Source organism: Salmo trutta, chromosome 1 (assembly GCF_901001165.1).
Source record: "Salmo trutta chromosome 1, fSalTru1.1, whole genome shotgun sequence".
NCBI lineage: Eukaryota > Metazoa > Chordata > Actinopteri > Salmoniformes > Salmonidae > Salmo > Salmo trutta.
In genome coordinates, this window is record NC_042957.1 from 55,790,017 (window position 1) to 55,803,892 (window position 13,876).

The following is a 13,876-nucleotide window of genomic DNA, read 5'->3' on the forward strand; positions in this document are numbered from 1 at the left end:
GGATGAACACTGCTTCAGTTTGTTACATCACCCCAGGCTGAGGTTGCCTCCCCTCACCCCTGACATAATCAACCACCACCCCATGTTTTGTAGTCAGGGCCCCTTGCTCGCTGGCATGAGGGCGTAAAAATCCCTGCATAATCTACACAGTCTGTATGCTTTCCCAGAATTGTGCTTTAGTAAAAACCTCTGGTCTCCATCCAATCTCAATGAAACATTTATGCCATTTTGCCATCCTGCCACCACATTCACATACACTTTTAAAAGGGCTTTTATATAAATCGAACTTGCAGGAGAAGAAGGGGTATTTGGATGCACTGTGGAGTGTGAATAGTAGGTGCTGAGGATGAGCAGAGGAGAGGGAATGACAGTGATCAGAACATTTACTGTACCTGGACTACTTACCCCTGAAAATAAACCCTCTCCTCTGCTGACCATGTGAAAATAAACCCTCTCCTCTGCTGACCATGTGAAAATAAACCCTCTCCTCTGCTGACCATGTGGAAATAAACCCTCTCCTCTGCTGACCATGTGAAAATAAACCCTCTCCTCTGCTGACCATGTGGGGTCTAGTTCAGCCCATCCTTCGCACAGAAGGAATAGAAAAATCCAAAGGAATAAAAATATATTTTTTAATACAGTGCATTCGGAAACAGCCTATTCTAAAATGTATTAAATCGTTTTTCCCCTTCATCAATCTACACACAATACCCCATAACCTGTTGGGGCTAGGGGGCAGTATTTTCACGGCCGGATAAAAAACGTACCCGATTTCAACTGGTTACTACTCTTACCCAGAAACGAGAATATGCATATAATTAGTAGATTTGGATAGAAAACACTCTAAAGTTTCTAAAACTGTTTGAATGGTGTCTGTGAGTATAACAGAACTAATATGGCAGGCCAAAACCTGAGAAGATTCCATGCAGGAAGTGCCCTGTCTGACAATTTGTTGTCCTTCTAGGGCATCTCTATCAAAAACTACAGCATCTCTGCTGTAACGTGACATTTTCTAAGGCTTCCATTGGCTCTAAGAAGGCGCCAGAAAGTGGAATGAGAGCTCTCCAGTCTCTGGGCGAAAAACAGCAGGAGTGTTTGTGAGTGGTCAGGCAGGGAACACTGACACTGGAGCTCTCTTTGAACGAATACAACTTCGCCCGGTTGGAATATTATCGCTATTTTCCGAGAAAAATAGCATAAAAATGGATTTTAAACAGCGTTTGACATGCTTCGAAGTACGGTAATGGAATATTTTGACATTTTTTGTCACGAAATGCGCCCGCGCGTCACCCTTCGGATAGTGACCTCAACGCACGAACAAAACAGAGCTATTTCAATATAACTATGGATTATTTCGAACCAAAACAACATTTGTTGTTGAAGTAGAAGTCCTGGGAGTGCATTCTGATGAAGAACAGCAAAGGTAATCCAATTTTTCTAATAGTAAATCTGAGTTTGGTGAGGGCCAAACTTGGTGGGTGTCAAATTAGCTAGCCGTGATGGCCGGGCTATCTACTCAGAATATTGCAAAATGTGCTTTCGCCGAAAAACTATTTTAAAATCTGACACCCCGATTGCATAAAGGAGTTCTGTATCTATAATTCTTAAAATAATTGTTATGTTTTTTGAGAACGTTAATCGTGAGTAATTAAGTAAATTCACCGGAAGTTTGCGGTGGGTATGCTAGTTCTGAACATCACATGCTAATGTAAAAAGCTGTTTTTTGATATAAATATGAACTTGATTGAACAAAACATGCATGTATTGTATAACATAATGTCCTAGGAGTGTCATCTGATGAAGATCATCAAAGGTTAGTGCTGCATTTAGCTGTGGTTTTGGTTTTTGTGACATATATGCATGCTTTGAAAATGGCTGTGTGATTATTTTTGGCAGGGTCTCTCCTGACATAATCTAATGTTTTGCTTTCGCTGTAAAGCCTTTTTGAAATCGGACAGTGTGGTTAGATTAACGAGAGTCTTGTCTTGAAAATGGTGTACAATAGTCATGTGTTTGAGAAATTGAAGTTATAGCATTTATGAGGTATTTGTATTTCGCGCCACACGATTCCACTGGCTGTTGACTAGGTGGGACGCAAACGTCCCACCTTGCTCAGGGAGGATAATGACAAAGCAAAAACTATTTTTAGCAATGTTCGCAAATGTATATATAAAAAAATGAAATATCTAATTTACATAAGAATTCAGACCCTTTACTCAGTACTTTGTTGAAGCACCTTTGGCAGCGATTACAGCCTCAAGGCTTCTTGGGTATGACGCTACAAGATTGGCACACCTGTATTTGGGGAGTTTCTCCCATTCTTCTCTGCAGATCCTCTCAAGTTCTGCCAGGTTGGATGGGGAGCGTCACTGCACAGCTATTTTCAGGTCTCTCCAGAGATGCTCGATTGGGTTCAAGTCCGGGCTCTGTCTGGGCCACTCAAGGACATTTAGAGACTTGCCCTGAAGCCACTCATGCGTTGTCTTGTCTGTGTGCTTAGGGTCGATGTCCTGTTGGTAGGTGAACCTTCAGCCCAGTCTGAGGTCGTGAGTGCTCTGGAGCAGGTTTTCATCAAGTATCTCTCTGTACTTTGCTCCGTTCATCTTTCCCTCGATCCTGACTAGTCTCCCAGTCCCTGCCTCTGAAAAACATCCCCACAGCATGATGCTGCCAACACCATGCTTCACCGTAAGGATGGTGCCATGTGCTTTTTACTGAGGAGTGGCTTCCGTCTGCTCACTCTGCCATAAAGGCCTGATTGGTGGAGTGCTGCATAGATGGTTTTCCTTCTGGAAGGTTCTCCCATCTCTACAGAGGAAGTCTGGAGCTCGGTCAGAGTGACCATCAGGTTCTTGGTCACCTCCCTGACCAATGCCCTTCTCCCCCGATTACTCAGTTTGGCCGGGCGGCTAACTCTAGGAAGAGTCTTGGTGGTTCCAAACTCCTTCCATTTAAGAGTGATGGAGGCCGCTGTGTTCTTGGGGACCTTCAATGCTGCCAAAATTGTTGGTATCCTTCCCCAGATCTGTGCCTCGACACAATCCTGTCTCGGAGCTCTACAGATAATTCCTTCGACTTCATAGCTTGGTTTTTGCTCTGACATGCACTGTCATCTGTGGGACCTTATATAGACAGGTGTGTGCCTTTCCAAATCATGTCCAATCAATTGAATTTACCACAGGTGGACTCCAATCAAGTTGCGGAAACATCTCAAGGATGATCAATGGAAACAGGATCCACCTGATCTCAATTTCTAGTCTCATAGCAAAGGGTCTGAATACTTAAGTAAATAATTTATTTATGTTTTTCTAAAAACCTGTTTTTGTCATTATGGGGTATTATGTGTCGATTGATGAAGTAAAATGTGTATTTAATCCATTTTAGAATAAGGCTGTAATGTTACAAAATGTGGAAAAAGTCTAGGGTTCTGAATACTTTCCGAATGTACTGTATGCCCACCAGGCTTTTACCTGCCATGCAGGGCATCTTGCAGGGTCTATCAGTCAGATGAGTTAAAGCAACAAGGAGCAAAAATCAATACAGTGCCTGCAGTATGTCTAAAGGCACCACAGCAGTAGAAATGCCTGAGGATTTCACTGAGTGGAGTGGATGAGGTGCTACAGGGTTTGGGTGAGGGACTCTAATGGCTTCCTGATTGTGTTGTGAGTGTTTGTCTCTGTGAGGTGGATGTAGGCTGCATAGAAATGGAACATAAAGGGCAGCCATCAGCATTAGGAAAGTGTGCCAGCCAGCCAGAAAGCCCTGGTGGTTGCTATTTAATCAAATGAATCAAAGCCTGCTTACCACAGCTTTTCTCCATGATTTTGCATTATGAGCACAATGTACTAATTCAAGTGGCATTGTGTGTGTGTGTGTGTGTGTGTGTGTGTGTGTGTGTGTGTATTATTATTTGACCATGTTGGTCATTTATGAACATTTGAACATCTTGGCCATGCTCTGTTATAATCTCCACCTGGCACAGCCAGAAGAGGACTGGCCACCCCTCATAGCCTGGTTCCTCTCCAGGTTTCTTCCTAGGTTTTGGCCTTTCTAGGGAGTTTTTCCTAGCCACCGTGCTTCTACATCTGCATTGCTTGCTGTTTGGGGTTTTAGGCTGGGTTTCTGTACAGCACTTTGAGATATCAGCTGATGTAAGAAGGGCTATATAAATACATTCGATTTGATTTGATGTGTGTGTGTGTGTGTGTGTGTGTGTGTGTGTGTGTGTGTGTGTGTGTGTGTGTGTGTGTGTGTGTGTGTGTGTGTGTGTGTGTGTGTGTGTGTGTGTGTGTGTGGTGCAGTGTTGCTCTGTGGGCTGGCTATGTCCGGGCTGAGGGTGAGGTCATCCTTGCGTGGGCCATACTCGGACCGACCATATGTTACATAAAAACAGCGTGAAAGTCCTAATCCTTGATCGCAAAGCATTACGCAACCTCTCTCTGCTAAAGGGCAACCCATCTGTCCCTCATCATCATCCCAGGCAAACAAATATGATGAGAGGAACTCATTATAGTAGATCTGTAGATCTATCCAATGGCCAACTGTCCAGGGGCAAACATTGGCCATTGTTTGTGCTCCTTCTTTTCACTCAGGTCATGCACTGTCTGACTGTCTGTTTCAGTTTGTTCACAGATGTTGAGGGCACCAAACCACGAGTAAAACATTCTCTCCACTCAAGCAATTTTCTGATGGAGAGAGACATTCAAAAGTTTCAGCTCCCAGCCCTCTAATCGGTTCATGCTAATTTCTTATGCAAAAAGTGATGACAAATGTTTGAGTTTTAACCTATTTGCTGCTAATAGGCCTATTTGATCAAACACCAGGAACGAAAGATATTGGATATGGGCCAGGAATGATCAGTCATCCCTAGGGGGGTTAAATCCTGGATATGCCATGCATGATAAAGATGATCCATGCTTGATCAACAGCAGGTCAGTAGACTTACTGGATTCCATTTGCATGGTCTCCTGATATGAGCTTTGAGACCAACATACACCATGAACAGATATTGCAAAAGGATAAATATATACAGTACCACTCAAACATTTGGACACACCTACTCTTTCCAGGGTTTTTCTTTATTTTTACTATTTTATACATTGTAGAATATTAGTGAAGACATCAAAACTATGAAATAACACATATGGAATCATGTAGTAACTGTCACGTTTGTTGTATGAAGGAGCGGACCAAGGCGCAGCGTGTGTATCGTTCCACATTTTATTATAACTGTGAAACTATGCAAGACATACAAATAAACCAATAAACAAAACAACAAACCATGACGAAGAGGTGCAACATACACTAACTCAAAATATAATCTCCCATAAACCAAGGTGGGAAAAACAACTACTTAAATATGATCCCCAATTAGAGACAACGATGACCAGCTGCCTCTAATTGGAGATCATCCCAAAAAAACATAGAAAAACATAAACTAGAACCACACAACATAGAACATTTTAACTAGACAAAACCCCCTGTCACGCACTGACCTACTCTACCATAGAAAATAAAAGCTTTCTATGGTCAGGACGTGACAGTAACCTACAATATAGTTCATATTTGAAATTCTTCTCCACCCTATGCCTTGATGACAGCTTTGCACACTCTTGGCATTCTCTCAACCAGCTTCATGAGGTAGTCACCTGGAATGCATTTATATAAACAGGTGTGCCTTGTTAAAAGTTCATTTGTGGAATTTCGTTCCTTCTTAATGCGTTTTAGCTAATCAGTTGTGTTGTGACAATGTAGGAGTGGTCTGCAGAAGATAGACCTATTTGGTAAAAGACCAAGTCCATATTATGGCAAGAACAGCTCAAATAAGCAAAAAGACATGAAAGTCAATCAATCTGGAAAATGTTCTGAACTTTGAAAGTTTCTTCACGTGCAGTTGCAAAAACCACCAAGTGCTATTATGAAACTGGCTCGAATGAGGACCGCCACAGGAAGAATACCCAAAGTTACCTCTGGTGCAGAGGATTAGTTCAATAGTTACCAGCCTCAGAAATTGCAGTCAAAATAAATGCTTCACAAAGTTCAAGTAACAGACACATCTCAACATCAACTGTTCAGATGAGACTGTGTGAATCAGGCCTTCGTGGTCGAATTGCTGCAAAGAAACCACTACTAAAGGACACCAATAATAATAAGAGACTTGCTTGGGCCAAGAAAGATGAGCATTGGACATTAGACCGGTGGAAATCTGTCCTTTGGTCTGATGAGTCCAAATTTGCGATTTTTGGTTCCAACCGCCGTGTCTTTATGAGACGCAGAGTAGGTGAACAGATGATCTCTGTATGTGTGGTTCCCACCGTGAAGCATAGAGGAGGAGGTGTGATGGTGTGGGGGTGCTTTGCTGGTGACACTGTGATTTATTTAGAATTTAAGGCACACTTAACCAACATGGCTACCACAGCATTCTGCAGCAATACGCCATCCCATCTGGTTTGATGGTTCCCTGTGGCTCAGTTGGTAGAGCATGGCATTTGCAACGCCAGCATGATGTGTGCAACGCCAGGGTTGTGGGTTTGATTCCCACGGGGGGCCAGTAAAAAAAAAAAATTATGCATGAAATGAAATGTATGCATTCATTCATATGCTCTGGATAGGAGCGTCTCTGCTAAATGACTAAAATGTAAAATGTAAAAATTGTTTGTGCTTAGTGGGACTATCATTTATTTTTCAACAGGACAATGACCCAACACACCTCCAGGCTGTGTAAGGGCTATTTGACCAAGAATGAGAGTGATGGAGAGCTGCATCAGATGACCTGGCCTCCACAATCACCCGACCTCAACCCAATTGAGATGATTTGGAATGAGTTGGACCGCAGAGTGAAGGAAAAACAGTGAACAAGTGCTCAGCATATGTGGGAACTCCTTCAAGACTGTTGGAAAAGCATTCCAGGTGAAGCTGGTTGAGAGAATGCCAAGAGTGTGCAAAGCTGTCATCAAGGCAAAGGGTGGCTACTTTGAGAAATTTCAAATCTAAAATATATTTTGATTTGTTTAACACTTTTTTGGTTACTACATGATTCCATATGTGTTATTTCATAGTTTCAATGTTTTCTCTATTATTCTACAATGTAGAAAATAGTAAAAATAAAGAAAACCCCTTGTATGAGTAGGTGTAGGTGAGTACTGTATATCGTATAAAAGGTACAACATTTTGATTGTAATGCTGGTAAAAAAAAAAGAATGACAATGCAATGGCCCGCAGTAAAACTATCTAAAAGCTAAGGCACTCATTCGTAGGCTACGTGGCGCTGTCCATGGTCCTGAATGACCAGTATGGCTGTTCACAAGCATGCGGTTCTCATCGTTGCCCAGCAATGAAGTAGTTCACCCCATATTATCCTTCTTATTCCCCCAATTTGCCTGTGGCGAGAGGAGAGGGATGTTTAGTTCATCACACTGGCCCAGTTGCGGATTGCGCGTGGAGGAGGGGCGTGAGGGAATCCCGGGCACGGAAGGGTTACAGATATCGCGCTATTGTCGTACGTTATCAAAGGAAGTGAAGGTGGAAGAATGAATGGACCGCGATATGCAGCCAGGGAGAAGAACATTCTGTCGAATTTTTAAAGTTTGAGCGGAAAGACGATGTGTTTTGTTATGTCATGGACTGTTATTGCCTTGGGAGTCCAAAGAAGTGGATGGATTCCTGGGCGAATCAGCAGCAATGTTAACGGGACTGACTGAGCTCGAGGAAGCATCTGTGCACGTCTCGCACCATTGCTCAAGCAGCATCAACCGCGAAATGAACACTCTGGTATATTGTGAACATTTAATGCTGTAGGTGTAACTTATTTTAGACACCGCCAAAGAATTGGTGCAGTAGACTATATGGCAAGTGAAGTCTCTAAAGAAATGTTGGCGTTGCACAAAGATGCTCTAAAAACAACCGGAAGAAGTGAAGGTGACAGTCGACTATCAACATGGGGATTTATGAATCATTGACTTAAACATTTAATTAACCTATAGGCTATAGCGGAATAACTTTATTTTAGAGAATTAAAAGCCCGAAGACCCTGCTTGTTTCAGATGCTACGGGACATCCTGGCATTTGGTGGTTTTCAAGCGGTTCCTCAACGTGACACTGCACGCACACTGTGCGCTTTGGCTCAAAGTGAGCAACGCCGCGGTTCGGCTCTGTTATTTGAGTGAGAACCGGACAGCCAGTGGATGCCGCAAAGTTGTTTGGGTCGAAAACGAAACAAGTGAAGGGTCAGGGGGCTGTTTTTGGGAATTCCCCATCCGACTGCGCCTTATCACACCATGGATGACTCGGGGATAATTCGGCGTCGGAGGCTGCAGGTGAGGCTCGGGTGTAATGTGTTTGATAGTATCTCTCATGTCACAGTTAGTTCCATGTAGGCTACACTCATGTCAATAGAAATCGTACACAATGTGCCATTGAGTTGAGATTATGTTCAATACAATGTGTAGGCTAATATGTTAATAACCAACTACCCACACACAACATCCTTTTTAGAGCATGTGTTATAACAACTGTGTTATGCATTTACGACTTCATGTGCTCAGCTGCAGAAATGTTGATTTAATGTATCTCAGCAGAGGTCAAATTCATAAGATACTTGGCGACTCTATGTCTATAATGCCATTCAAGGTAATATCTCCATAATGAAAATGTACCCATGCATATTGATATGACATGTTCATATTACTGAAGCCTACGTGTTCATCCATTATGAAGTAGCCTGGTTAAGCACCCCTCCCCCTCGGAGCGTGATTCAGTCAAGTGAACTGAGCTGAGTGGTCAGCCAGCCAGGCAAGCATGCAGAGTGCCTTAGGGCATCATTAGGGCTGGGCAGTATAGTGATGAAGAGGAGGGAGGATAGAGAGCTGGGGATGGAGAGACTGGGGATGACCATTACTCAGTTTATTTATTGTGCTGGGAAAATCCACCTCATGGCATTGTCAACACTCTCAATTCCATCCTGTGTGTGTGGGGTCTGTGTCTGTGCACATATGCTTGACTTCACAGTATTTCATTTTTTATTTTACCTGGCAATTCAATTAAGAACAAATCATTAATTACAATGATGGCCTGGCAAGAGGCAAAAGGCAATGTCAGACAAAATGGATGACACATACAGAAGACACTGGCAACAGCACAAACACAACAGCAAACAGACAGTGGATGTGTGTGTGAAGTAAAACACAACAGCAAACAAACAGTGGATGTGTGTGTGAAGTAAAACACAACAGCAAACAGACAGTGGATGTGTGTGTGAAGTAAAACACAACAGCAAACAGACAGTGGATGTGTGTGTGAAGTAAAACACAACAGCAAACAGACAGTGGATGTGTGTGTGAAGTAAAACACAACAGCAAACAGACAGTGGATGTGTGTGTGAAGTAAAACACAACAGCAAACAGACAGTGGATGTGTGTGTGAAGTAAAACACAACAGCAAACAGACAGTGGATGTGTGTGTGAAGTAAAACACAACAGCAAACAGACACTGGATGTGTGTGTGAAGTAAAACACAACAGCAAACAGACACTGGATGTGTGTGTGAAGTAAAACACAACAGCAAACAAACAGTGGATGTGTGTGTGAAGTAAAACATAAGGCAAAGCAAACTAGTGACAACAGGTGACAACTAGAAACATCTACATGTCTCAACAACAAGCATGAGTCATGAATGTGCATAAGGAAGATGTGTGTGTATGTCAGTGTGCTTCTCTCTGTGTGTTTACGAGGATGGATAGCCTTCCCTGTAGCTCAGTTGGTAGAGCATGGTGTTTGCAACGCCAGGGTTGTGGGTTCGATTCCCATGGGGGGCCAGCACAGAATTTTTTTTAATGAAATGTATGCATTCACTACTGTAAGTCGCTCTGGATAAGAGCGTCTGCTAAATGACTAAAATGTAAATGTAAATGATAGTGTCTGGATGACTATCCTTCAGATTCATCCAACAGCTCATCTCCCTGGAGTCTCATCATCCCAGCCACTCTCACAACCGTTAGTGTCTGTTTAAAATCCCCCTTCTGGCGCATCTCTCATCTCTCTGCGCCATATGGTGACACACCCCACTCCCACAGAGAGCAGGTCAAGGGTCAGCCCCATAATGCACTGCTTCAACATGACTTTGTCGTGTCTTTGGGTACCATTAAACTGAAGATAGGTTTATCAATTAACTCCCTGTAATTATTATCACGCGATTAAACTGATTAATCGTTTAATTGTAATTAACTAGGAGATCGGGGCACCAAGAAAAATATTCAGATTACAAAGTTATAATTTTCCTAATATAACTTTCCTATATTATAATATAGGCCGATTATCTTCTGGTTTGAATGGTGTATTTTACCTCGCGTCCAGTCTCATTCCAAACGTCGTAAATTGTTGTATCTGCACGAACCCAGTCTTTACTAAAATCATCCATACATCAATTGTCTTAAAATCATTTATTTACTACACTAAGTAATTAACAGAAAACATACAAACAGTAATTATCGTCACAAAGGATTGGTATAGTAATGTGCCCTAATGGCTAACAAGCATGGCTGGTCTGTTAGACAATGGGTCATAAACGGTCATCTGAGAAGTTACACAGAGTTCATTAATATTAACAATTGACAATTGAAGGCTCACTCATTCGGGAACAATTGCAATCAATATATATTTACGCTCATGTGTCGTCGGGATCCCTTTTGAAGAGTTATGTTCTGATGGAGAGTTTTGTCCGCGTTCTCTCTCTCTCTCTCTCGGTTAGAATGGATCTTTCAGAGCGACATTCATTAATGTCGTCATAGAATGGATGTTTCGTTGGTCTTCGCGTTCGATTATATAATTTACTTAGCTGCAGACTAATAATTAATATCAAAGACTTGTTCTTATTCTGTCGATATCGATAGTCTAAAAGTTAACCACGTGGTATCAAATCAAATCAAATCAAATCACATTTATTTATATAGCCCTTCGTACATCAGCTGAAATCTCAAAGTGCTGTACAGAAACCCAGCCTAAAACCCCAAACAGCAAGCAATGCATGTGAAAGAAGCACGGTGGCTGGGAAAAACTCCCTAGGAAAAACTCCTGAGAAAGGCCAAAAACCTAGGAAGAAACCTAGAGAGGAACCAGGCTATGAGGGGTGGCCAGTCCTCTTCTGGCTGTGCCGGGTGGATATTATAACAGAACATGGTCAAGATGTTAAAATGTTCGTAAATGACCAGCATGGTCAAATAATAATAATCATAGTAATTGTCGAGGGTGCAACAAGCACGTCCGGTGAACAGGTCAGGGTTCCGTAGCCGCAGGCAGAACAGTTGAAACTGGAGCAGCAGCATGGCCAGGTGGACTGGGGACAGCAAGGAGTCATCATGCCAGGTAGTCCTAGGGCTCAGGTCCTCCGAGAGAAGGAAAGAAAGAAAGAAAGAGAGAATTAGAGAGAGCATATTTACATTCACACAGGACACTGGATAAGACAAGAGAATACTCCAGATGTAACAGACTGACCCTAGCCCCCCGACACATAAACTACTGCAGCATAAATACTGGAGGCTGAGACAGGAGGGATCAGAAGACACTGTGGCCCCATCCGATGATACCCCCGGACAGGGCCAAACAGGCAGGATATAACCCCACCCACTTTGCCAAAGCACAGCCCCCACACCACTAGAGGGATATCTACAACCACCAACTTACCGTCCGAAGACAAGGCCGAGTATAGCCCACAAAGATGTCCGCCACGGCACAACCCAAGGGGGGGCGCCAACCCAGACAGGAAGACCACGTCAGTGGCTCAACCTACTCAAGTGACGCACCCCTCCCATGGACGGCATGGAAGAACACCAGTAAGTCAGTGACTCAGCCCCTGTAAAAGGGTTAGAGGCAGAGAATCCCAGTGGGAAGAGGGGAACCGACAAGGCAGAGACAGCAAGGGCGGTTCGTTGCTCCAGCCTTTCCGTTCACCTTCACACTCCTGGGCCAGACTATACTTAATCATAGGACCTACTGAAGAGATAAGTCTTCAGTAAAGACTTAAAGGTTGAGACTGAGTCTGCGTCTCTCACATGGGTAGGCAGACCATTCCATAAAAATGGAGCTCTATAGGAGAAAGCCCTACCTCCAGCCGTTTGCTTAGAAATTCTAGGGACAATTAGGAGGCCTGCGTCTTGTGACCGTAGCGTACGTGTAGGTATGTACGGCAGGACCAAATCGGAAAGATAGGTAGGAGCAAGCCCATGTAATGCTTTGTAGGTTAGCAGTAAAACCTTGAAATCAGCCCTTGCCTTAACAGGAAGCCAGTGTAGGGAAGCTAGCACTGGAGTAATATGATCAAATTTTTTGGTTCTAGTCAGGATTCTAGCAGCCGTATTTAGCACTAACTGAAGTTTGTTTAGTGCTTTATCCGGGTAGCCGGAAAGTAGAGCATTGCAGTAGTCGAGCCTAGAAGTAACAAAAGCATGGATTAATTTTTCTGCGTCATTTTTGGACACACACACACAGACACACACACACACACACACACACACACACACACACACACACACACACACACACACACACACACACACGCGAGCGCGTATATACATGTACAGTAGCATACAGGGGAAGGACCGATCTGAATAATGTGTGGGGTATTGAGGATGGTGTGCCAGCCAGTGGGGATGACATGACACTTCCATACTACAGCATCACCCTTTTCCCCAGCCCCTCTCCATCTGTCAGACATGGGACGGTAAGCCAATCACTGACACTGACTGAGGTGATGAGCAGGACCCTGTCTAGGTTCCGATCAGCTCCCCAGACTCACTTTCTCACCATTGTCCTTCGTGTGTCCACGAAATGATGGGACCAGCGGCAGTGTAGCTGTGGGCAGGGAGTCCAACCTGTACTGTTTCATAACAGCCGGGGCCATTTCTCCTCCGGCTCAGACAAGAGGAGCTGAAGGGCATGACGTCAGACGACCATTTATAGTGCTGCTGTTTCTCCTATCTCATGGCAGGGTCCGGCAGCAGCATTACTCTCTGCCTGCCTCTGTCTGATCCTCATGGCTGGCTGGCTGGTGTCTTAGCCAGCCCATCTCATTATCAGAGAGCTTCACAGAGATTACTGCCAGGAAGTGGTCTGGGGGAAGATAATTAAAGTAGCACCATATTGCTGATATTGAGGTGTTGTACAAAAGCTGAAGAACATACGTACATCCAGGTACTTTTTGCAGGTGCTTGAGTTCTAGGTGAATTGATGTTTAATAGAAAGGAAAACACTGCACCCTGCTGCTCATACTCCCAGGGGATTTTAGTACAACAATGTTTCGAACATTAGTTCTTCATCAGCATCCATATCACAGGTGGGGGTGGAAGGTTCTATATACAGTGCTTTCAGAATGTATTCAGGCCCCTTGATTTTTTTCCACATTTACCTCTTAAGGATTGAACCCTTTTTCCCCAATTTTCGCCTAAAATGACATAGCGAAATCTAACTGCCTTTACCTCAGGACCTGAAGCAAGGATATACATATTCTTGATACCATTTCAAAGGAAACACTGAAGTTTGTGGAAATGTGAAATGAACATAGGAGAATATAACACATTAGATCTGGTAAAAGATAATACAAAAAAAACATGCATTGTTTTGTATTTTTTTTGTACCATCATCTTTGAAACGCAAGAGAAGGGGCCATAATGTATTAGTCCAGCCCAGGCGCAATTTAGATTTTGGCCACTAGATGGCAGCAGTGTATGTGCAAAGTTTTCGACTGATCCAATGAACCATTGTATTTCTGTTCAAAATGTTGTATCAAGACTGCCCAAATGTGCCTAATTGGTTTATTAATAACTTTTCAAGTTCACTACTGTGCACTCTCCTCAAACAATAGCATGGTATTATTTCACTGTAATAGC

At 43.2% G+C, this 13,876-nt stretch overlaps 1 protein-coding gene across 2 annotated transcripts in view; it reads left to right on the forward strand.

The window, feature by feature from the left end:
* The first annotated feature begins 7,458 nt into the window (after nucleotides 1-7,458).
* LOC115201550 (microtubule-associated serine/threonine-protein kinase 1) overlaps nucleotides 7,459-13,876 on the forward strand; it is a 58,246-nt gene continuing 51,828 nt past the window's right edge. For both annotated transcript variants that reach the window (XM_029765271.1, XM_029765282.1), the window contains exon 1: nucleotides 7,459-8,315. In XM_029765271.1, the coding sequence (XP_029621131.1) occupies nucleotides 8,277-8,315 (39 nt within the window). In that variant the 5' untranslated portion in view covers nucleotides 7,459-8,276. The remainder of the gene's footprint in view (nucleotides 8,316-13,876) is intronic.